The 24,102-nt window shown below is 38.6% G+C and overlaps 1 protein-coding gene across 1 annotated transcript in view; it reads right to left on the bottom strand.

Annotated features, from left to right (window-relative positions):
- PPM1E (protein phosphatase, Mg2+/Mn2+ dependent 1E) overlaps positions 1 to 14,231 on the bottom strand; it is a 216,711-nt gene extending 202,480 nt beyond the window's left edge. Inside the window, exon 1 of the mRNA XM_053892866.1 lies at positions 13,580 to 14,231. Coding sequence (XP_053748841.1) covers positions 13,580 to 14,037 — 458 coding nt within the window. The 5' untranslated portion in view covers positions 14,038 to 14,231. The remainder of the gene's footprint in view (positions 1 to 13,579) is intronic.
- Between the last annotated feature and the right edge of the window lie 9,871 nt (positions 14,232 to 24,102).

Raw genomic sequence — 24,102 nt, 5'->3', positions numbered from 1 at the left:
TCATATTTATGTGATAACTTATAGGTTCAATAAGAACATGTTCACAACCTGATTCCTGCCCTCTAGAGTTTTGGCCTAAGAAAGAATTTTATGTATCACATACCTCAAACACAATTTTGCAAACACTATACATATCACCTTAAAGGCATTACATTTTATTTTTTGTTGCTTGTTTTTTTAATGCAAAGGTAAATATTAGCTGTAGCACAATATAATTATCAAAAAACAGGCTAATTAAAAAGCAATTTTTTGTTTTAGTTTTTATTTTTAGATTCACAGCTAGAGAAATGTGAATAAGAAATTCCTATGTAAGATCAAAGATGAGAGATTCTATCTTGTGGTAAGTAGGTCAAATACTTCAAATTCATACCAAACAATAACTATAACGTTTCTGTGGGAATTGTATCCATCATTATGGAATCCAGTCACCAGGAAAAAAACTATGTTTGATATTTCTAACCAGCAGATTGGTTCTTTGATTCTTTTTCCTTGATGACTTAAAACTAAAACAAGAAGTAATGGACTGGTGGTCCTCCTCAGACCTTTACACCAGAAGGTAAAACCTTAAGTGAAAACGCACACAAAGAATTAAAAATCTTCTCAACCTTTTAACTAGCTCTTTTTTTTTTTTTAATGTTTATTTATTTTTGAGACAGAGCGCGAGTGGGGGAGGGGCAGAGAGAGAGGGAGACAGAATCTGAAGCAGGCTCCCGGCTCCCGGCTCCCGGCTCCCGGCTCCCGGCTCCCGGCTCCCGGCTCCCGGCTCCCGGCTCCCGGCTCCCGGCTGTCAACACAGAGCCCGATGCGGGGCTCGAACCCACGAACCGTGAGATCATGACCGGAGCCGAAGTTGGAAGCTTAACTGACTGAGCCACCCAGGCGCCCCTTTTAACTAGCTCTTTTAACTAGCTTCCTCTCTCTACAGTATTATCATTATTATTCAAACTTTTCATTGTTCACAATATTCTCAAAGAATTTACATGAAAACTCTTTTAAGCCACTGAAAATGTTCATTTTGCAAAAATGTTCATTTGCAAAACTGTGGAGTGCTAAAGATGAGAACTGTAAACATTGCTATAGCTAGTTGAAAATGTTAACATACGAAAAATAACATACAATAGGAAACCAAGCTCCTCTACCATTCAGAGAGCCGCAGAAGAAAATAATAAAAGAGAAAGAAGAGAATGAGAAAAGGCCTATAAAAATCTGGAAAGGAAACAACATGGTAGATCAAACAGAAAATAAATTGACGATTCATTCATTTATTCAGCAAATAACTGCCTACTATGGGCCAGGACTTGTACTAGATGCTGGATACACAAAGAACAACAAAACATTCTTTATCTCTTGCCCGCATTCGGGAGAAGATACATTAAACAACTAATGCATGCATATATATAAATTGTGATAAATGGATGTAAAGAAAAAAGGATGCTACGAAAACCAAAAACAAAACTTAATTTAGACCACAGGTAAGGAAACACCTCTATGAGAAAGAGATACTTTAAACCTAATGGTTGAGTTGGGTAGTTGGAAAGAAGGGGAAAAGCTGCTTGGGCAAAGAAAACAAAAGCTCAGAGACCCTCCTGACAGAGCAGGGCAGATTCTGGGAACTAAAGGAAGACCACTGTGATTGAAACATAATAACTGAGCACAGAGCCAGATCAAGATGAGGTCAGACAACTGCTGAATGGAAAACCAATGGACGGGAGGCAAATGTGGAAGAATAGTTTATAGAGTACTGCTACAGGAAGCTAAGTAAGAATTGATGAAAACTTGGACCAAGCTGGTGGAAATGAAGACAAAAAGAAATGGGCAGACTATTTTTCTTTCATTTACAAATGGAATTAAAAGAATTTGAAACAAAATAATTAAAATGCTCTGCCATCTTGCTTCTCTACTGTGGTATGAAAAATTACTAAAATGGTCCCCCAAAGATGCCCCACTCTTAACCGCTAAAATCTGTGGATACTAATGAAATATCACTCCTATGATTGTGTTATATTGTACAGCAAGTTGATCTGAAAATAGGGAGATTATCTCAGTGGATCTGATCTAATCAAATGAGGTCTTAAAAGCAGACAGCTTTCTCTGGCAGCAAGAGAAGCCAAAGAAATTTGAAGAATGAGAAGTATTTTGATGTGCCATTAGTGGTTTGAAAATGAAGAGGGCTCTGTGAGAAGGAATGTGGGTGGCTTCTAGGAATGATAATCAGCTCCCACCTGACAATTACCAAGGAAATAGGGACCTCAGATCTTTCATGAGGATCTAGATTCTGTTAACAACCGGAATAGCCTTGGGAAGTGGAGCCTTCTCCTGAGCCTCCAGATAAGTCCAGTCGGCCAACACTTTGGTCTTAACTTGAGACCTTAAGCAGAGAACCTAGTGGAACATTCCTGGACTTAACTGTAAGAAAACAATAGGCATTGTTTCAAGCCACTAAGTTTGGGTAACACATTACACAACAACAGAAAAGTAACTGAAAACTATCACCCCCTATACTCCGTGAGGAGAAGTTAACAATTCAGTAATCTAAATCAGATTATTCTCTTGTCAAGAAAGAAATCTAAGAAAAATAAATTCAGCTTGCTATTCCTCCAAAAACTGAATAAAGATGTAGGTGGTGACTGGAGAACCCATTTAAATGTGACTTTGAAATTAAATGTCAGATACGTGTTATAGAATTAAAGTTTTTGTTATTTAACGAAACCCGTGTGATTCAATACAGTCACTAGCCTGATATGATACCTAAATATTTGAAGTATGATATTCTAAAGTCAGATGTGCTATAAGTGCAAAAGATACACAGGATTTTGAAAACTCGGTATAAAAAATTATAATGTCTTTGGGCACCTGGGTGGCTCAGTCAGTTAAGTGTCTGACTCTTGATTTCAGTTCAGGTCATGATCTCAGGGTCATGGGATCAAGCTCCACTTCGGGATCCATGTTGAGCATGGAGCCTGCTTAAGATTCTCTCTCTCTCTCTCTCTCTCTCTCTCTCTCTCTGCACCCCTCTCCCCTGCTCACACTCTCTCTAAAATAATTTTTTAAAATTAAAATTAAAAATAGTATTTTAATATTGATTACATGTTTAAATGGTAATATGTTTTGATATATGATATTTGGATATACTGTATTTGGTTAACTAAATTATTAAAACTAAATTCACCTGTCTTTCAATTTTTAAAATGTGGTTACCAAATTTTCAATTATATATGTGGTTCAATTATACTCCTTTTGGATAGCACTGGTCTAGACTTCTAGGTGAGTGTCCTCTTCCAAAATTCCAGCCAACTAGAAGTATTCTCTTCCCATTATAGTTCAGTGACATTACTGGCATACAGCTATGTAAAAATACTAGCTGACTGGTATAGCAGTTCAACTATTAGAACACTGACAAACCAAACCTCTTATACAATGAAGTTGGACAAAGTAATCTGGCAATGTCTAACAAAGTAAAAGTGTAAGTAACTTCAATCTGACAATCCCACTTTTAGATATATACCCAAGAAATCTATAAACACATGCACAAGGAGACATGACCAAACTGTAGAATTATCTGAAGGGCAAAGAATGCCAGCTCTCCATCAAAGTTCTGTGTTCTTTTTTCCATGGTGTAGAGTTGTTCTCGGTTCTGTTTGCTGTGAAATGTAGGCCATGGGTGGTGCCAACATGACTTGCATTCTATTCACTGAAAAGTGAGAAGAATTATATATGTCCTTTGTCCTTTCTAAAGACTGCTCCTAAAAACTTCCAACACCATTCTCTACTCTTCTTATGCTTGCTTGCTGCATGGATGTTGATGCCTAAAGCAACCTTGGAAACTACAGGTTGAAGGTGACATACCCTCTATTAGCCTGAATCCCTTAATCACTCTATAGAACACAGCCCTTTCTTCTCCATTGAGGGTTACTCTGTGAGCAAGCAATTAACACTATGTTAGGCTTTTGAGATTTTAGGATTTACCCATTACAGTAGCTATTATTAAACTAATAGAGTGCATAATATGCAAAAATTAGAAACAACCCAAATGTCTGTCAATAGATTGGATAAATAAGTCATAATACAATCAGACAATGGAATGCTATATAGTAGCTAAAATGAAAAAAAACCAAAAACCTAGATCTCTATGTATCAACACAAATCTTTTTTAAAGTCTCAACATAGCTATTTATAAAAACAAAAACAAATTAAAAGCCCAGCATATATTGAGACCGTACAAATTCATATGTAGTAAAAATATAAAAATACAGAAGGATACATTACAAGAATCCTCAGATTACCTTTGAGAAAAAGGAAATGGGTTTAGAGAAGAGAGTGAAAACAAAATCTTCAATTCCATATGAAATGTTTCATTTCTTTAAAATGATCCTAATTATGACAATTTGTTGAAACTGAATAATGGGTATATGGATATTTGCTTTATTACTCTATTTGGTAAATATTTAAAATATTTCATAATACAAAAAAATCTTTTTATTTTTTTTAATTTTTTTTTAACGTTTATTTATTATTGAGAGACAGAGAGAGACAGAGCATGAATATGGGAGGGGCAGAGAGAGGAGGAGACACAGAATCTGAAGCAGGCTCCAGGCTCTGAGCTGTCAGCACAGAGCCCGATGCAGGGCTTGAACTCACAAACCGCAAGATCATGACCTGAGCCCAAGTTGGCCGCTTAACCAACTGAGCCATCCAGGTGCCCCAAAAAATATTCTTTTTAAACATATATCTGCTAGAGGGTAAACTAATAAAACCTTGTTAGAGGACATTTTAAAACTGTGAATGAAAAGTCTTAAATATGTAAATATGTTTTAACACAGTCCCAACAATAGAACTACACACTAAGAAAATTAAAAGTTTGCTCAAAGTATGAGTAACCAAAAATTGGTTAACACCTAAAAGTCCAATAGAATTGTGATTAAATTACTGAGTGTTCATTTTAAAGTTACATAGGATATAATGGGAGGTGGGGTGAGATGTCTGGAGGTTAGGATGAAACAAGATTGGCCACAAATTGATCATTGCTAAGGGTGGGTGATGAGTGCATTATTTTATTTTCCATACACTTAAAAGTTCAAAATTTAATAAGTTTTTTATTTTTACTAAGTTTTTAAAAAAGCAGTTTAAAATTGTAAGAACTACAATTTTTAAATCTTTATTTTTAATTTACTTATTTTTATTTTTAATGTTTATTTTTGAGAGAGAGACGGAGAGCCAGGTGGACAGGGCAGAGAGAGAAGGAAACAGAATTTGAAGCAGGCTCCGGGCTCTGAGCTGTCAGCGCAGAGTCCAATACAGGGCTCAAACCCACAAACTGTGAGATCATGACCTGAGTCGAAGTCAGACCCTCAACCGACTGAGCCACCCAGGCACCCCAGAACTATCTTTTTTAAAAATCTCAGCTCATTCACTGGATCAGCAAATATTTATTGTGTGTTGTACATGTCCCTCTCAATATTAACCTAGGGATATGATGGCAAACATGTAGCTAATAAATCTAATGCAAATGGCTCCAAACACTTGCTCAGACACCCTACCAAAATATTTGGAGCACCACGAACCTCCTCCCCAATGTGTGTATACTTTTTGCTCTCTCTCTCCCCTACCATGTATGTGTATGTATGTGTGTGTAAATATATATGTATATATATGGTATATCTGTATACATATGGAATATCTGTATATGTATACAGATATTTATAAATTACATACATACACACATGCACATTTGCACACAACTCTCACAGGTAATTTTTTTTTTTTAAAGTAGGCTGCATGCCCAATGTGGGGCTTGAACTCACGACCCTCAAGTTAAGAGTCACATACTCTACCAACTGAGCTAGCCAGGCACCCCTCACAAGTAATATTTGGGTATTTCTTTGAATAACCTGTATTTCATTATTTCACATAATCTACTTAATAAATCCATTCTTGTTGATTTCTAATCAGATAGGATATTCTCTTTTTTAAAAAAATCTTAGGTAACTAAGTATGGGAGAAGCACAGGCAATCGAGTTTTGTTGTTTCTTACACTTACAAATATTATATTAAACCCATGATTTCTTTGCAGGAATTTTTATTTTATTTTGCAGGTATTTTTAAAGCCAAACATCCATTTTGTGAGGGTTAATTTTGTTAAAACCAGGAAATATAATAAATCCATTTAATCAGTGTAGGTAAACTGCAATACTTCATAACATTCTGAAAAATGGGAGGGAGGGTGCCAGTGTTGATTCTTCTAACCTGTGAAACTTGCATTTCATCAGTATACCTCATTTACCATGCTTGACATAAAATCAGTTGTCACACGGAACTGCCCATCTAAATCAACACATCAAGTATTAACAGTACTTACACTTGCATTTTGTATACAAGTAAATAGATTTCAGTATTTTCTTCTTTTGCCCTAATGGACTGTTTTGGGTACACCTCACTTTGAAAACCACTGCTCTAGTAAAAAACACATATTTGTTGACAAAAAAAATAATGAATCAAACAAGTGCTACAACAGGAAAAGGCACTGGGTATTCTAGAGGGGCACATGGAAGAGACACTTAACTCATGAGTGTGGGGATGGTGAATAAGCTGTTTGTTAAATGGAGACCTAAAGAATGGGTAAGAGATTGGACTGGGAAGGGTGGTAGTGGGGGTGCATAGTATTCTAGGTAGAAGGAATACTGTGTTATATGCAAAAGTGCAGAGGTAAAACCAAACACGGCATGTTCAAACTAATATAGTAGTCTAAAATAGCCGTAGTTTCTAGAGCTGTAGAGGTGGGATGGAGTCAGCAGACAGTGATTCAGAAATGAGGCTGATGGAATAAGATTATAAGGCCTTCTTTGAATTTTACCTGAAGAGCAATGGAGAGATAAGTAATGAAGGTATACAGTAAAGAATTTGGCTTTGCCCAGAGAGAGGTCTGGCCTTTGTCTGTGGCTCCCAGGAGGTAACCTCTAAACTTTGGAATTTCTGGAGTAATGGGAGTGCCTTCATTATTTATGATGGGCCCCTGGGACCACATGGTATCAGCCTGACCTCCAGTTCAACCAATCAATCTCAATAAAAACTCTGGACACCGGGGCCCCTGGCTGGCTCAGTTGGAAGAAGGTTGTTTTTTGTTTTCGTTTTTGTTTTTTTTAGAATGTGCGACTGTTGAACTTGGGGTCATGAATTGAAGTCCCACGCTGGGTACAGAATTTACTTAAATAAAATTTAAAAATGAAACAAAACAAAAAACCTCTGGACGCTGAAGCTCGAGTGAGCTTCTTGGGCTGGAATACTCTAGGTGTTATTATCCACATCAATCCTGGAGAGGGGAGCACATCCCTGAAGACAACAGAAGTTTCACATTTGAAACTCTCCTAGATTGTGTCCATGCATGTCTTCTGTTGGCTGGTCCTAATTTGTTTTCTGGGTTTTTTTTTTTTTTTTTTTTTTTGAGAGAGAGAGAGAGAGAGAGAGAGAGAGAGGCAGGGAAGGAGGGAGGGAGGGAGGGTCAAAGAGAGAGGGAGAGAGAGGGAGAATTCCAAACAGGCTCCACACCATCAGCAGAGTTGGGTGCAGGGCTTCAACTCACGAACCAGGAGATCATGACCTGAGCTGAAATCAAGAGTCAGGTGCTTGAGGTGCCTGGGTGGCTCAGCTGGTTAAGTGTCTGACTTGGACTCAGGTCATGATCTCACAGTTTGTGAATTCGAGCCCTGCCTGGGTTCAGTGCTGACAGCTTGGAACCTGGAGCCTGCTTTGGATTCCGTGTCTCCCTCACTCTCTGCCCCTCTCTTGCTCGGGCTCTGTCTTTCTCTCTCTCTCAAAAATAAACATTTTTTAAAAAGAGCCAGATGCTTAACCACTAAGCCACCTAGGCACCCCCTTGCTTTTTGTTTAAAGATTTTTAAGCAATCTCTACACCCAACCATGGGGCTGAAATTTACAATCCCGAGATCAAAAGTTGAATGCTCCACCGACTAAGCCAGCCAGGTGCCCCTGGCTGGTTGTAATTTGTAACTTTTCTCTATAAGGAACAATATCCATTAGTACAATAGCCTTCAGGGAGTTCTGTGAGTCTTTCCAGTAGGTGACCAAATCTAGGGGTGGTTTTAAGAAATCCCTAAACTTACAGTTGATGTCAGAAGTGAGGGTGGTCTTGTGTGGTCTCTTCCATCTAACTCTGTAGTTGAACCCTAACTCCTTGCAGCTGGGGTCAGAAGTCTTGGGCAGACTTAGTGGTCTGGAGTACTGTGCCTTTAACTGCACAGTCTGGCTAGCTGAGAAAAGAATAAAAATGTTTAAGCAGTAGGTGACAATTAGACAATCTACATAATCTAGATTCTAGAGGAATCACTTATACTGGGGAGAATATACTGGAGAAGAGTAAGATTGGCAAAAGATGACAATGACAATGGGAATGGAGTGGGACATATCTATGAGATGTTTACAAGGCAAAATTTATTGAATGTGAAGGGTGAGAAAAAGAGAAATGAGAAATGGACCCACCAGAAAGAGAATCAGATTTTAGTTTTGTTTGTTTTGAGGGAGACAGAGGGAGTTGGAAGATTGAATTAGGTTCTGAACAGTTTGAGAAGCCTTTTGGATATCTAGGTAGGGCTGTTTCCAAGCAGAGATGGAAACAGAGTTGGGAATCAAATAACCAAAGCCATGGGAGAAATTGGTATCAACTACAAACAAGTAAGACATCAGAGTTGAAAAGGCTAAGGACCAAACATCAATATTCAAGGGATAGGCAGAGTACTAAAAGCTCACAGAAAAGCAGCAGCCTGAGAGGCAGGAATAAAACTTGAAAACTATGGTTAACAATGAATGCTTGATATCTTTCTTCTTCTTCTTGCTAATGTGAATTTTCTCTGCTTCTTATAGTGAACATTTATTACTTCTTTTTTTTTTTTTATGTTCATTTACTTATTTTGAGCCAGAGAGAGCACAAATGAGTAACGGAGGGGCAGAGAGCAGAGAAGAGATTCCCAAGCAGGCTCCGCGATGTCAGCACAGAGCCTAACACAGGGCTCAATCCCACAACCATGGGATCACAACCTGAAGAGACATCAAGAGTTGGACGCTTAACCAACTGAGCCACCCCAAGCACCCCTACTTTTTACTTACTAATAAGAAAAAAGGTGTAGTTTTAAATGAATGATACTATAAAACTTGCATGCAGTTATTTTTTATTTATATATGTAAAAGTGAGACAAAGTTTAGTAATTTCTGAACTATCTGAAACTTATTAAATGTTTCACATAATTCAATATAACTGAATTACTAGTGTCTATAACCAAAGATTTTCTTTTCAAAGCTATTTTAAAAGTGCCCTCGCACCTCTCATTACTATATGGAACTGCTTAACTTTGCCAGGGTGCTGGAATATGTTTCCCCATCAAGAAGTCCAATGAGTAACTGAGGAAACAACTGCTCTAGGGGCACCTGGGTGGCTCAGTCGGTTAAGCGGCCGACATCGGCTCAGGTCATGATCTCACGGTCCGTGAGTTCGAGCCCCACGTCGGGCTCTGTGCTGCCAGCTCAGAGCCTGGAGCCTGCTTCGGATTCTGTGTCTCCCTCTCTCTCTGACCCTCCCCCGTTCATGCTGTCTCTCTCTGTCTCAAAAATAAATAAAGTGTTAAAAAAATTTAAAAAAAAATAAAAATAAATAAAAAATAAGGAAACAACTGCTCTAAAAATGTAATGACATATACCTCTAGTAAAGACTTCAGAGCGTGTGCTTCTTCTGGATGAAAACAAATAGATTTATCCCCGGTATAGTGTAGACAAATACACAGTATTGACCCATGTAACCTATACATGTAGCCTCATATTCACATCTGCTCTAAGATCAGTTGTAAACTTTTTATTTATTTATTTGCCAACTATTTCAAAGCTATAATCCTCATTTCCATCTTTTCAAAGCAAGTCCCTCATTAACCTCAGAAACCCTAATATTGTCATTAGAAAAAGGTTCTAAATCACTGGAATTTTTTATGACAATAGATCAACTCAGTAAAAGTTCTAAAATATCGCATGCTTTTATTATTGATTCTTAAAGTTTAATAAACTGGAAAAAAATGTTTAAATGGTCCTTAAAAAGGTATTTAATAGCCCACAACAGAGGTCTTTCCCATCCAAGGAGACTTTTGCTATTTTCAAATTGTTGTTCTTATTCTTTCAAAATGTTACATGTTGTTTTTATCTAGTAGAGGATATCTAAATATATATTTCCCATTTTGAAAGCAAAAACTTCATCCCAAATACTACTTTGAAAAACTTTTAAGTTGCTAATTATAACTATATTTTGTTTATTTAAACATTGATCCTTTACTTACCTAAATAAGTGCTTATCTCAAGGTAGTCCTGACTTTATCAAAATGAAGAATGTTTAACTATATCTGCTGTTCCTATTCTAAAATTCTTGAGAAGCAAAATATTGAGAAAAACATTCACTATGTTTTTTTTTTTACTTTCAACCAGTCTATACATAAAATAGTAATGAGAAGATAAGCACCTTTACTTCTTTTCTTCAGAGAAGCTTAGTCTGTTTAGCAGCTACATATTGTATAGTTATAAAATCCTGACAGAAAACACACACTACAGACTTATAAAACCGGTATTAAAGGGGCACCTAGGTGGCTCAGTCAGTTGGGCGTCGGACTTCAGCTCAGGTCATGATCTCGAAGTCAGTGAGTTTGAGCCCCGCATCCAGCTCTGTGCTGACAGCTCAGAGCCTGCTTTGGATTGTCTCCTTCTCTCTCCGCCCCTCCCCAGCTCACACTCCGTTCTCTCTGTCTCTCAAAAATGAATAAACGTTAAAAAACAAAAAACAAAAACAACTGGTATTAAATGCAGTGTGATTTTCTTCTTATACTAGTCCCAACTATCAAATCGGTGAATATATAGTTCAGGTAGCTCTATTTAAGAATTTTAGCACCATTTGACCAGTATGACAGAGTTTTTAAAGCATATTAAGAATTCCCAAAATAAGGAGTGGGTGGTTGAGAAAATATTTTGGAAAAAAAAATAATAACTTTCCCCAAATAAGCAATTTCAACATCTTTTTATTTCTTTCTTTCTTTTTTAAGTTTATTTATTTATTTTAAAGAGAGAGGGAAAAAGGGAGAGAATCCCAAGCAGGCTCTGCATTGTCAGCCCAGAGCCCAATTCCGGACCCCATCTCACCAACTGGGAGACCATGACCTAAAGGTGGACGCTTAACCAACTGAGCCACCCAGGCGCCTCTCAACATATTTCTAATCAGAATCATTTCAAAATATTTCCTAGGAAACTTGAGGACCCATCATTTCAAATATGTAAAGCAGAGTTGTGCAGTTCAGAGTTTATGTTGAGAAAAGTCAGAACTATTTGTACATAATTTGTTAGTTCAGATCCACTTTTCTCAACTGTAAAATAAAGTGCTTAGACAGAAACATGATCTACCTCTACTGTGTCTTCCAGTATTGACTCTGGTGACTGATATGATTTTCTTTTATTAAAAAAAAAAATTAAAAGTGTTAACTTAAAAGTATGTTTTTTAAACCGTGAAGATTTTTTTGCTTTTTTTAATCTGTTAAGGAGTTTGAAGATACTTTACATAAACAAGCCAGCCATTTTATATCCGAGTAAAAATAGGTTAATAGCTTTTGCACAAAACACAGTAAAAATCATGAAATCTTTAACTTAAGGTGAAATAATATTTTCTAACTTTGCTAGTTACTTCAAATCCAAACTTCTGTTCTCAAATGGTCATTTTAGCATTTGAATACTTTTTCTAGTTTTATGTACGTTGAAATTAATCTTGCTTCCTTTCCATATGGAAAAACACATCTACTTACCATCTTACTTAGCATCTTTATATAGATTTCAGTTTTTCAAAATCTTCTTGAATGGTAAATGTTCATGGTTGTTCTAAATTAATGACTCTCTTTTTAATGAACCTTCTCTACTGTTTGTGTTTCTTTAATTCTGTCACTGCATTTGTAAAGGTAAGAGCTGTCAAAATAAAATTAGTCTGATGCTGAGATAAATTCCTCCACTTTGGTAAACATTTCCATTTTATTTTAAGCAGGAAGTTTCAAGTGTCTATTTAGTGTTTGAAAATGACATTTCATAAGCCCTTTCCTATGACAGTTTTCAAACACTAGGAAGAAATACTCTAAAACGTTAATACTGTTTATCCTTGGTGGTGGTATTACACGCCATTTTATTTTTTACATTTCCCAGAAAGCATTATTACTTTGGTAACCGGATAGTATTTTAAAATTAAATTTTAAATAGCTTATAAAGTGTAGGACATCAACACAGTCCACTTCTACAGCACATACGTTAAATGCTTTTTCCCTATTGATAAACTTCTGCTTTAACAGGAAGAATGATTTAGTCAGATGTCTGTTAGACTGGATGAAGACCTGACATTTACTTTCCAGGCCCTTCTTTCAAGTCAGGCTTTTGAGAAAATCCAAGAAATGAGTTTGAATTTAATTGCAGTGAATCTTGCAGCAGTAAACTTTTAGGGAGCCAGAATAACACCTTTCATCACAACTATCAGCAGAATGCCAAGACACTCTCAGGTTTACCAATGTTTTCAGAGATTTGTCAGTATTCTCCTCTGTCATTATTTCAGAACAATTCCATTTAGAAAGAAACGCAATTGTAAACCGTTTCTATTTCAAGCCCACAAAAACCAGAACTGGGATGAAAGGCAAAGCCTCGACCTTTCTATTTTAGACTTTCATCTGTGTAGCTAAGCCATCTGCTTTCTCTCCCCTACCCCATCTACTTACTTAATGGACTGAAAATACTGCACGTAATTGCAATGTTATCAAACCAGCCTGACTTTTCCACTTTAACGAATTATGACTCTGTGTCTTTCACCTGAAGATTCGCTGGTAAAAATGTGCTTACCCTTCCCTCTCAATTCCTTCCCATCTCCCTCAATTACAAGTTATCAAAAATCTTTAAAACACTCGGCTTCCGCGGATTAAGCCCATCTAAACACCGCTTCACTTTCAACGCTGAGCGCCTGAAGGAAAATCAACCCCAGTCTCTCCTGTGGCTATAAGGCCGGTATTATTATCACTGTTTTTGCGGTTACGCAGAAGGCACCTCGCAGCTCAGCCTAGAAAAGAGTCGCGTCTCTCCGCCGCCAAACAACAAGGGACTCAGACTGGGAAAAGACAGACCCGGGTGGGAGGAAACCTCCCAAGAAGAGGAAGGGAGCCGGGAAGAAGAGGGAGCTCATAAGACGGGAAGAAAGGACCTTCCGAAGCATGAAGGAAAAGGGGGCTTGTGAAGTGGAACAAGAAGTGGGCAGCCGAGGTGCAGCGGGAAGAAGGGGCCGAGGCCGGCGGGAGGGCGCCGGGGGCGGCTCCCCGGTCAGGCAGGAGGCGCGGAGGCCGAGGCGGGCGTGGGCAGCTCGCAGAGACCGCCCGAGTCGGAGCAGCTGGGGCGATTCCAACGGCGCGAGGCGCGGGAGTGGGGGTGAAGAGAGGAAAGGAGAGCAGTTGAGGGGCCGAGAGAGCCGCGTCGAGGCCGATGCGGCGGAGACAGCGGGCCCACCCCCAGCCAAGCCCCGCTACTTAACTATTTGTAGAGCTGCTGCAGGCACAGGTCCAGGCTCTCGCCCTCCACCTCCTCACGGGTGATGCGCTCCGACAGCGGCCGCGGGAGCGGGGGCAGAGGCGGCAGCTGGGGCTGCGGCGGCGGCGGTGGCACGGCCGACTGCCCCCGGGCTGCCGCCGCCTCCTCCTCCTCGCCCTCTGCTGCCGCCGCCGCCTCTTCCTCCACCGCCTCCTCTTCGGGCTCGGGGTCTTGCTGGTGCTCTTGCTCCCCCTCCTCCGTCGCGGCTACGGCGGCCGCCTCCTCCCCGGGGTCCTCGACCGAAGCCTCGGCCGCTTCAGCCACTACCAGTTCGGGCTCGGGCTCCAACTCGGGTTCGGGTTCCGGTTCAGGCTCGCCGCCGCCGCACGGTCCGCGAAACTCGCCCAGGAATAGCTCCAGGAAGCGCCGGTAAGTTTTCTCCTCAGGGCTGCAGCCGGCCATCGCTACTCATGCCCCGGGGCCGACCGGGAAAGTGGGGGGGGGGGGAGTCCAGGAAGGGGAGGGGGCTGCTCTCGAGCCTCAGGCTCCCGCAAAGGCTGTTAACGGCCACACCGGCACGAGCGATCAGCACTAGGCTGCCTGGAGAGGGCTCCCGCAGGCGTGCGCGCCGCCGAGCGCGGACGTGCGCGGCCCGGGGGCGGGGGCGGAGCGCGCTGCCCCCCTCCCGGGTCTGTAGGGAAAGTTGGTGACGGGCGCGCGCTCGGGGTCCAGCGGCAGCCCACCCTCCAGCCCTCCCGAGAGCTCAGCCCACGCTGCCTAGAGACTGTCGCCATGGCAACCGGCTCTAATTAAGAATTTCAGGGTCCCTCCCGTCGAGCCCGCGGAGTCCAAAGGACACTCGAATCGACCGCTCTCCAACTCTGCCTGTCTTTATTGTACGGATACCCTAGCCTCAAGAGGATGAGAGTGAACTAAGACATCTCCAAGTCTAGCTGTTGGTTACCACTTGGATTAGATTTACCTCAGGTTTTTTTTATCTGTCCCGGCCTTGCCTTGGCGTAGGTATCTGTTGAAAGATACTACAGTGTTAACACCTTTTGTTGTTGATGACATTAATTTAATAAGTAGTTTGGGGGAGGGGGTTATCAAACACCTACCAAGTGATAGGTTGCTTTGCAGATATTCTCTCACTTGATTCTATGAAGAAAGTGGTGTTATCCTCATTTCTCAAAAACAGGAACCAAGATAAGGTACTTTACTTGCTTCAAGGTGTCACAACTACCAGCCATGGCATTGTAATTAGAACCCAGTTTGTCAGCTTCCGAAGCCTTCTAGAACCTTTTCCTTTACTCTTCCTTGCTTCTGAAGATTCAACACTGCAATATGTCTATAAAGCCTTATTTTTATAGGACTTTATAGTTTACACGTTTTCATCCCTTTAATCCTTACAATAGCACCTAAGGTAGAAGATAGCATTATCATTATAGTTCCATTTTACAGATGAGAAAATTAAGCCATAAAGACATGGTGACTTTGGTCAAGGTCACGCACAAGTGATACAACAAGGACTAAAATCCAGGTCTTTTTGCTGCAAAGCCATTAGTTTTCCAGCATACCAAGAAACCCCTCTGTAGTCTCTGCATAATACATATTACACTTTATTACATAATATGTACTTTTTGTACATTGTCTTTGCTCTTCTTCCCCATCCCTGGAGCCTCTTTCTTTCTTAGATTGAAACTGAAACGACTTCAAATGATCCTAATTTTCTTACCAAACTACACGCAAACCTATTATTTTCAAGCCTTACTGAGGGGGGTGAGGGAGGGAGAAGCTGTGTTATACAGCTGTATAGATGATAGCATCATTACTGCATACTGCCATGTCCATGGCAACATATAATTCAGCAAAAACACAGTGATTCTTTCTCTACTTTGAAAAACATGTTCACAAATTATCTACCCCGTAACTGAAACTGGGTCTGAAATACCATTTCTAGTCAGTTATTAATGGCAGAAGAAGGAGTCTCCCTGCCAACTGTTTTCATATAATACTGTATTCTAAATCCCTGACCTGATACTGTTATTTTAAGATTAAGTGGGTTGAGCTCACTAATGTACGGGCATCATGTAATAGCATCATGTAATATAGCATCATGTAATATAGCATCATAGTAAAATAGACATCCATTCTTTCTGCTGGTTTGAGATTAAATAATACATGATAGAAAGTGTACAGTGGGTAATGCACATGAGTCCTCTATAACTATTTATTTTTGTCTCAAAAGTAAATGGAAAGACCCAATAAATAAGTCTGTTTCCAGACAAGGTAAATGTATTTATATGTGTTTTCTTTAAAATATCACCAGCATAGACAACTTTCCTATGAAATGCCAAGACAGCCTTTAAACTCCTCATTTGTCTTTGTTTTCAATCCACCTGTTCATTTCCTTTTCAGAATATCTGGAAAAGATTGACAAAACTTTTAAGGCTGCAAACCTAAATGTCCACAACTTTACATTCCAACTACTGTTTAATATCTCAGAATTTGACATGATGTCATTTAGTTCAAGAGTACATAGCTGTCAACTGTAACAATTCATATCAAGCTACACCTTCCTACTTTGTAATGTAGTTGCCTCCCTCATCTAGATGACATTTATTTGTGACATTAACTTATGACTCACCTCACATATCAAAGGGAAGTGTTATATGTTGGGGAAACATTACCACTAAGAGTAAAGGAAAAAGCCCACACCTCTTTATTACTATAAATGAAGGTGTATTTGCTTATATTAATAAAGATATTCTTTCACAAATATGGTTCCTATTGCATTCATTGGACAAAGTAGCTTTGACAGAAGGTTGCTGACAGCAGTGCTGGGATCTCAGAGCAGCTGTGTAGGATGACTTTACCATTGTCAAGAAGTCTTTTTAGTCATTATTTTGCATTGCTTTACTTTCCTTTTCAGTTCCTCTTCTACACTTCCCCAATCCCTTTCTTACTATATATTTAAAAATATTGAGCTATGGAAGCATATATATCAAGGGTATTTAAATTCTCTGAGGGTTTTTTTTTTTTTTCTCATAAGAATTGCCCTCCCTCTAACCTTAGCTCTTTGGAGGAAATGCACAATGTCCTTTCATGGACATTCACAGTAATGACCATATCTATAAAATTAAAAAGAATTGTTGAGTTGGCAATTTTTTATTATATGACCCAGCAATTCCTCTCCCAGATATTTATCCACAAGAAATGAAAACATGCCCACCAAACACATATACACACCACAAAAAACCTTGTACATAAATGTTCACAATAGTTTTATTCATAATAGCTCAAATTTGGAAATAACCCAGATGTCCATCAGTAGGTGAATGGATAAACAAATTGTGGTATATTCATGCAATAGGCTACTACTTAGCAGTAAAAAGAAGCTGATAAACACAACATAGATGAATCTCAGAAACATGCTGAGTGAAAAAAAAAATCTAGGCACAAAAGAAGACAATACTATATGATTCCATTTCCATGAAATTCTAGAAGAGGCAAAAAATCTATAATGACAGGACAGGCCAAACTAATCTATAGTGGTTACCAGGAACTAAGGTGGATGGGAGATTCATGGCAAAGGAGTGAAAAGGAACTTGGAGGGAATAGGGGATTAAAATGTTCTATATCTTAACTGGGTGGTCACATATGCATATTCATTTTGTCAAAAATTATTAAAGCCACTTGGGTGGCTTAGTTAGTTAAGCTCCTGACTCTTGATCTTGGCTCAGGTCAGGATCTCTCAGTTCATGAGATGGAGCCCAGTGTCTGCGCTAACAGCACAGATCCTGCTTAGGATTCTCTCTCTCCCTCTCTGTCTGTTCCTCCCCTGCTTGCTTGCTCTCTATTTCTCTCTCTCAAAATAAGTAAACTTAAAAAATAAAAACAAAAATGTTTTAATGTTTTATTTATTTATTTTTATTTTATTTATTTCATTATTTTCAAGAGAGAGAGTGTGTGTGAGCAGGGGAGGGGCAGAGAGAGAAAGGGAAACAGAGAATCCCAAGCAGACTCTGCGTTGTCAGCCCAGAACCCAATGCAGGGCTTGAACCTATGAATTGTGAGATCATGACCTGAGCTGAAATCAAGAGCTGGATGCTCAACCAACTGGACCACCCAAACACCCCAAAAATAAAAATAAATTTAAAAAATAAACTTAAAAAAATTATTAAAGTGTACATTTTATATAAAGGCATTATAAGTAAATTATACCTCAATAAAATTGATTTTAAAAGTTAAAAAGAATTGGGGTCACCTGGTTGGCTTGGTTGGTTAAGCATCATGATCTCATGGTTCATGAGTTCAAGCCCAACATCAGGCTCTCAGTACAGAGCATGCTTTGGATTCTCTCTCTCTCTCTCGCTCTCGCTCTCGCTCTCTGCCCCTCCCCCATGCTCTTCTCTCAAAAATAAACATTAAAAAAAAGTTAAAAAAAACTGATTAATTTGTTAGTCCCTGTCTTTTTTGCTTTTATATCCATTCCTTCTCCCTTCTTCGGTCTGTATTGTAGGGAGGCTGAACCTTTCAGGCTGTATTCACCAGGTTCCTTGACATTCGACTTCCAGCTGAAATTTGATCAGTGGGAGGTATTGGCAGGAAATTGGAAGGTAGGAAGAAGGTGAAAAACCAGGATATTTATTCCCTGTTGCCTATTTCAGTTCTAATGTCTACTGCATCTCCTTGATAGCTTTGCTCCCCTGGAACATGTCTGTTGATATTCCAACTTTTGCCTATGACACCAGTCTCTGAGCTCCAGAAACAGCATCTTCCATTTGTCCGTCAGCCAAATGGCAGTGGCTTCTAGCTTCCTAATCTTGCCTACTATAGACTCAATGTTCGTGTTCTCCCAAAATTCATATGTTGAAATCCTAACCCCCAAGGTGACGGTATTATTAGATGGGGTCTTTGGGAAGTGGTTACGTCATGCAGGGTTGGTCTTGGAATTAGTGTTTTTAAAAAAAGAGGCTCAGGAAGGACACGTGGGTGGTTTAGTCAGTTAAGCTTCCAACTTCGGCTCAGGTCATGATCTCATGGTTCATGAATTGGAGCTATGCATTGGGATATGTGCTGACAGCTCGGAGCCTGGAACCTGCTTTGGATTCTGTGTCTCCCTCTCTCTTTCTCTCTCTCTGCCCCTCCCCCTCTTGTGTGAACACACTCTCTCTCTTTCTCTCTCTCTCTCTCAAACATTAAAAAAAGAGACACTTCTCTCCTACCCTCAGCAATCAGACAACAAAAAGAAATAAAAGGCATCCAAATCAGCAAGGAGTAAGTCAAACTTTCATTATTTGCAGACAACATGATACTCTATGTAGAAAACCAAAAAAAAAAAACTCCACCAAAAAGTTGCAGAACTGATACACAAATTCAGCAAAGTCACAGGATACAAAATCAACAGAAATCTGTTGCATTTCTGTACACCAATAATAAAACAGCAGAAAGAGAAATCAAGGAATCAATCTCATTTACAATGACACCAAAAACCATAAGATACCTAGGAATAAACCTAACCAAAGAGTTAGAAGATTTGTACCCCGAAAACTAAAGAACACTTATGAAAGATATTGAAGATGACACAAAGAAATGGAAAAACATTCCATGCTCCTGGGTTGGAATAAAAAATTTTGTTAAAATGTCTATGCTACCCAAAGCAATCTACATATTTAATGCAATCCCTATCAAAATACCACCAGCGTTCTTCACAGAGCTAGAACAAACAATCTTAAAATTTGTGTGGAACCACAAAAGCAATCTTGAATAGCAATCTTGAAGAAGAAAAGCAAAGCTGGAGGCATCACAATTCAGGACTTCAAGCTATATTACAAAGCTTTAGTTATCAAAACAGTATGGTATTGGCAAACACAGACACATAGATCAATGGAACAAAATAGAAAACCCAGAAATGGACCCACAATTATATGGTCAGCTAATCTTTTACAAAGCTGGAAAGAATATCCAATGGAAAAAAGACAGTCTCTTCAACAAGTGGTGTTTGAAAAACTGGACAGCAACATGCAGAAGAATGAACCTGGACCACTTTCTTATACCATTCTCAAAAATAAATTCAAAAAGGATGAAAGACCTAAATGTGAGATGGAAACCATCAAAATCCTAGAGGAAACATAAGCAGCAACCTCTTTGTTAGAGCCTCAGCTATAGCAACTTCTTACTAGACACATTGCTGGAGGCAAGGGAAACAAAAGCAAAAATGAACTATTGAAACTTCATCAGCATAAAAAGCTTCTGCACAATGAAGCAAACAATCAACAAAACTAAGAGGCAACCTAAAGAATGGGAGAAGATATTTACAAATAACATCTGATAAAGGGTTAGTATCCAAAAATCTGTCAATAACTTATCAAACTCAACACCCAAAAAAACAAATAGTCCAGTTATGAGATGGGCAGAAGTGGGGCACCTGGGTGGGTTGGTTGGTTGGGCATCTGGCTCTTGATTTCAGCTCAGGTCATGACCTCACAGTTTGTGGGATCGAGCCCCACATTGAGCTCTGCACTGACAGTGTGAAGCCTGCTTAGGATTCTCTCTTTCCCTCGTTCACTGCCCCCCCCCACTCTCTCTCTCTTTCTCTCTCAAAATAAACACTTAAAAAAAAGAAATGAGCAGAAGACATGAACAGACATTTTTTCAAAGAAGACATACAGATGGCTAACAGACATAGGAAAAGATGCTCAACATCACTTATCAGGGAAATACAAATAAAAACCATGATGAGATACCACCTCACATCTGTCAGAATGGCTAAAATTAACAACAAAGGAAACAACAGATGTTGGCGAGGATGGGGGAAAAGGGGAAGCCTCTTAAACTGTTGGTGGGAATCCAAACTGGTGCAGCCCCTCTGGAAAACAGAATGGAGGTTCCTCAAAAAGTTAAAAATAAAACTACTCTATTACCCAGCAATTGCACTACTAAGTATTTACCTAAAGGATATGAAAATACTGATTCAAAGGGGCACATGCACCCCAATGTTTATGGCGGCATTATTAACAATAGCCAAATTATGGAAAGAGCCTAAATGTCCATCAACAGATGAATGAATAGAGAAGTAGTGTGTGTATGTGTGTATATATGTATATATACATATATATACTATGTACTACACACACACACACACACACACAAACACACACACACACAGTGGAATATTACTCAGCCATCAAAAAGAATGAAATCTTGCCATTTGCAACGACATAGATGGAGCTAGAGTGTATTTTCCTAAGTGAAATAAGTCAGTCAGAGGAAGACAAATACCATATGATTTCACTCATATGTGGAATTTAAGAAACGAACAGATGAACATAGGGGAAGGAAAAAAAAAGAGAGGGAGGCAAACCATAAAAGACTCTTAACTACAGAGAACAAATTAAGGGTTGCTGGAGGGGAGGTGGTCAGGGGATGGGCTAAATGGGTGATGGGTATTAAGGAGGGCACTTGTTGTGATGAGCACTGGGTTTATATGTAAGTGATGAATCACATAATATCATGTAATATCACCAATATTACACTACATATTAACTAAATAGAATTTAAATTAAAACTTAAAAAAAAAGAGAGATACCATTCTCCCTTTTCACCATATGAGGACACAGTAAAAAGATAGCTTTCTGGGGGCACGTGGGTGGCTCAGTTGGTTAAGCATCCAACTTTGGCTCAAGTCATGATCTTGCAGTTCGTGACTTCAAGCCACACGTCAGGCTCTGTGCTGACAGCTCAGAGCCTGGAACCTGCTTCCAATTCTGTGTCTTCCTCTCTCTCTGCCGCTCCCTTCTCGTGCTCTGTCTCTCTCTGTCTCAAAAATAAATAAACATTAAAAAAAATTTTTTTAATTACAAAGGTGGCTTTCTGTAACCAGACACTGAATTTGCCAGAACTCTGATCTTAGACCTTCCAGCCTCCAGAACTGTGAGGAATACATTTTTGTTGATTATAAGCCACCCAGTTTATGATATTTTTGTTATAGCAGCCCAAACAAGACTGCCTCACCTTCCCTTTTGACTTTTCAATTCTTCTGTTACTTGTACAACCAGTTCCCTGTATTCTATTCCCTCTGATTTCTTAACTGGATCACAACTGATACAATAACAAACACAACTTTAAAGAACTATAAAATGGATATATATATATATATGTATATATATATATATATATACACATGTATATATATGTGTATATATATATATATACATATATATATATATATATATAATAACTATAAGTGGATTAAGCAGGCATTAAAGCAAGTTTAGGTCTTCAAAGGTGCTTCTGGAACATTGAGCTTACTTGAAATTAGCAGTAAATTATGACCTAGAATTAAAAGTTGCCAAGGTTGCCAAGGGTTCAAGGGAAGTAGGAAAGGATGAATAGGTAGAACACAGAGGATTTTCAGGACAGCAGAAACTATTCTGTATGATACTATAATGGTGGATACATATCATTAGACACTTTTGAAAATCCACAGGATGTACAGCAACAACAGTAAAACCCTAATCTAAACTATGTATTTTAGTTAATAATGAATTGACTCCACTAACAACTACCTAACTAATGTAAGATGTTAAATAATTGGGGAAACTGGGGGTCGGGGAGAGAGTATATATGGGAATTCTCCATCCTTTCCACTCCTTTTTTTTGGTAAATCTAAAACTTGAAAAAATAAAGTCTATTAATTTTTAAACGTTAATAAAATGTTTGACATATGGTAAATAATTGGTACTTGTAACTAATAAAAATCTATTAATTTCCTGATTTATCTCCAGTTAACATTTTCTTGGCTGTGCAAATCTATACTATTCTGTCTATTCTAAAGTATGCCTGTTTTATCTCTTTATAGGGAAAAAATAGAAATACTATTTCCAGAAAAGCCTCAATTTTATTATGGGTAACTATAAAAATCTATCAATTTGAAGTTGATGCTATATCCCAAATGATAAAACAAATATTTTTATATTTTTGAAAAAAGTATAATAACAATAAAATGTATAATCTCATATCTACTGCCTAGGAAAATGGTTAAGGCCAGGCCTAATGATGAATGTTAAAATGTAAATATAAGAATGTGTAAATTTTCACTCATATTTTAAAAATTGAATGGAAATATGGCTAATATATAAGTACTTGTTAAGATATTAATTCAGTTGTGTTGTCAAACTGACCAGTAGGGAGCAATAGAATACCTGACAAATGAAAAAACTAAGCACATGGAAATGTTTTCAAATAAGAATTTTTCCTCCTTTCTCCTCAATATACCCTAGCTACATCTTTTCCATTCTAGATCAATAGCTTTATTTTTTTTTACATTTATTTATTTTTTGAGAGACATAGAGAGACCGAGCACAAGTTGGGGACGGGCAGAGAGAAGGAGACACAGTATCTGAAGGAGGCTCCAGGCTCCCAGCTGTCAGCACAGAACTCGACGTGGGGCTCAAACTCACAAACCGTGAGATCGTGACCTGAGCTGAAGTCAGATGCTTAACCAACTGAGCCATCCAAGCACCCCTCAATAACTTTAAAATAATCTCCATTTGCTGCCAAAAATATGACTGCTATATTAATTTTTACTACTTCTCTATTGCTAGCTAATATGGTCATATTGCTGCAACAGTCCAAAACTGTCAAAGTTAATATTCACATCAGGTAATAATAGGCCTATATGCACTATTTCATTGGTTTTAACAAGCAAAGAAGTTCCCCACACAGCCTCTTTTTTCTTAGTGTTTTAACCACTACTGATAACAATCTTTGTTTTTATCTAGTATAGCTTTTTGAGGAAGCAAAATTATTTGTGAATTTATTATGACATGCTTATGAAAGAGGAAGAGGGCAGGGGTTCGTGGTAGTTTCTGATGAACGTATTAAAAATGGCTAACGTGGTGTATTCCTTCTGTAATTAATGGTTCTTCGAAAATGAATGGACTCTATTACAAAAAAATCCACTTCAATATTTTGCTACAAGTTTTCACTTTACAGAAACTAAAAAGTGCTTTATAGTAGTAAAAGTCTATCTTTATCATCATCATCTAATTTCTAATTCCCTTTTTATATTTATTTAGAGTAAATACATGCAATAATTGAGAGTGATATTGATCATGTTCTATTTTAGTCAGCAGATGCCCATTACTCACTCTGGAGCATTCATCAAAAAAATCCAACTGCTTTTTAAAATAAAAATGAAGCAGGCAACTAAATATGAAAACTTCACAAAGGTGTCTTCTATGCTCAGTGTTCTGAACACTTTATTCTTTGTGGAGTGTGGATCTGATGGAATTGAGCCACAATGACATTTGTGACTAGAAGGGAAGATGGAAATGATTCCATTAACCTAGAGTGCTGTAACATATGGTAATCATAGGTGGTAGAATAGCTGTGTTGGACAAGGGTAGAAGTAAGCCATGTGGCACAGACATTATCAATTACCACACATGGTAACCATGCTGACATAATGTATCTTCTCCAGAAAGGAAATGATTTGGGCATATGAAGCCGTTTGTTGCCTTA

The sequence above is a fragment of the Panthera pardus genome, unplaced genomic scaffold (assembly GCF_024362965.1).
Source record: "Panthera pardus isolate Hobbes unplaced genomic scaffold, ASM2436296v1 HiC_scaffold_3, whole genome shotgun sequence".
In the NCBI taxonomy this organism is placed as follows: Eukaryota; Metazoa; Chordata; class Mammalia; order Carnivora; family Felidae; genus Panthera; species Panthera pardus.
This window is presented reverse-complemented; position numbering and strand designations above follow the sequence as displayed.